The sequence below is a fragment of the Rissa tridactyla genome, chromosome 20, assembly GCF_028500815.1.
Source record: "Rissa tridactyla isolate bRisTri1 chromosome 20, bRisTri1.patW.cur.20221130, whole genome shotgun sequence".
Taxonomy (NCBI): domain Eukaryota; kingdom Metazoa; phylum Chordata; class Aves; order Charadriiformes; family Laridae; genus Rissa; species Rissa tridactyla.
Window position 1 is genome coordinate 342,104 of NC_071485.1, and position 2,049 is coordinate 344,152.

A 2,049-nucleotide genomic window follows, 5' to 3' on the forward strand; every position below is an offset into this window, starting at 1 on the left:
CACTGTGCCTTTGTACTCTTCTTGATTTCTGGAGATGGATTCCAGGTGGTTCTCCCGTGATGGGTCTGGGAGCAGCTGGGGCAGGGTATTAACTGAGTTCCTCCTCCTGCCATTGTTAGTGCCTTCTTTGTGCGTGCAGGTGAGCTAACCTAACACAATCCAACCAGAACATACATCTCATGAGGCATCTGTATTTGGAGATGACATACCTATGCAATGGTATGATGTAACATCTGATAGCAGATCATGGGAATTGCTGTCCAGAAATGCATTGTGATAAGTCGAAAAGCTTTATTGTTGCATGGGCAATGGCTTCATTCAGGGCCAGTATCACAGTCTTGTTTCTAAGATTGTAGATGAAAGGATTTAAGAATGGGTAGAGGACAGTGTTTATCAAAGCTACCATTCTGTTTGCCTCCAAGGAAACGTGTTCTGAAGGATGCACATAGAGAGCAATGCAGCTCCCATAGGCAATGGCCAAGGTGGTGAGATGGGAAGAACATGTAGTGAAATCTTTTTTCCTCCCAGAGGCTGCTGGAAGGTGTAGAATACAGAAAAGGACGTCTGTGTAAAATGCCAGAGTTAAACAGAAGGAACCCAGCATGACAAATGATAATAAAATAGAGTCCATTTTCCAAAGCAGGCTGGTGTCAGAGCAGGACAATTTGAACAAGGGGGAGCTGTCGCAAAAAAGAAAAGGTGGATCTTGTTCGAGCCCCAGAAAGTCAGCTTGTAGAGGAGGACCAGGCGGTAACTCAAGAGTGTGGTGCCCATGACCCAAGCAGCAACAACCAGGTGGATGCAGAGCTGAGGCTTCATGATGGCAGTATAACGCAAAGGCAGGCAGATGGCAACGTAGCGGTCAAAGGACAGGACAACAAGTAGAACAAACTCTGTACTGCCCAAGGCAAAACAGAAATAGGATTGGGCAAAGCAGCTGCGCAGTGAGATTATTCTCCTACCAGAACCCAGGATCACAAGCAATTTGGTGCTTGTGGAGGATGTAAACCAGATTTCCAGGAAGGACATATTGCTGATGAAAAAGTACATGGGGGTTTGCAGGTGGTGATCCACACATACAAGGAAAATGATGGTTGCGTTCCCCATCACTGTTGTCAGGTATATGAACAGAAGGACCAGTGAGAGAAATAGCTGTAGTCTTTGATCAAGCCCTGAAAAACCCTCTAGGATGAACTCAGTAACTGCCGTTGCATTTTCTGGTCCCGTGCTAAATTTCAGTTCACCCAGCCGAGATGGGAACATAGCAAAAAACCCAAGTGTGGTAGTTTCACGGTCTGGATGAAAAGTTCTGTCCTTTTCTGCTTTTTCTTCTTTCCTGCAGTCTATCGACACACAGAGAGTATCGCTCACACCCTGGTTTTTGTGTTTCACATTTCAGTTAGAGGCCTCAGAGAATTTGTTGTCTTCTTTCTACCTTTTTCAAACCCCACAAAGGATTCTTTCTCCAGAACAGAAGAGATTAAAGAGGCTGTTAGCTATTTCACCGCATTCCTGGGAAATTCCAACTTCACTCAGACCTATTGCAAAGGTTAAACTCATCTATGCCCAGGAAGTCAGAGAAGAAGTTCTAGGACTTGTAAGCAGCCGCAGAGGCACCTTAATCTCCAACATGGGACTGCCAAATGTGTGAGGGGCAATGACCAAAGTGAACCAAGTATCCAAGAAGGACAAGGTGCTGAGGATGGGATACATGGGGGCATGTTATTAGTGGTGGAGCCAAACGATGGCAATGATGACTGCATTCCTCACAACAGTGAGCAGATCAACCACCAGCAGCAGTTTGAAAAGGAGGATTATCAACGCTTGAATGACATAAAAGGACTTTAGGAAAGATATAATACAGTTGTGAGGCTCCATTCCAGTCCTCTTCAATATATTCATCAATGACATGGATGAGGGGATAGAGTACACCCTCAGCAAGTTCGCTGATGACACACAGCTGGGGGGGGGTGGCTGACACACCAGAAGGCTCTGTCGCCATCCAGAGAGACCTGGACAGGCTGGAGATCTGGGCAAAGAGGAACCTTA

General features: G+C 46.0%; 1 protein-coding gene across 1 annotated transcript; it reads right to left on the bottom strand.

Annotated features, from left to right (window-relative positions):
* Nucleotides 1–244: 244 nt before the first annotated feature.
* On the bottom strand, nt 245–1,218 carry LOC128900139 (olfactory receptor 49-like). The gene is given in 2 exon segments (XM_054180917.1): nt 245–691; nt 694–1,218. Coding segments are annotated over 2 exon segments (861 nt in total). The 5' UTR covers nt 1,108–1,218.
* Between the last annotated feature and the right edge of the window lie 831 nt (nt 1,219–2,049).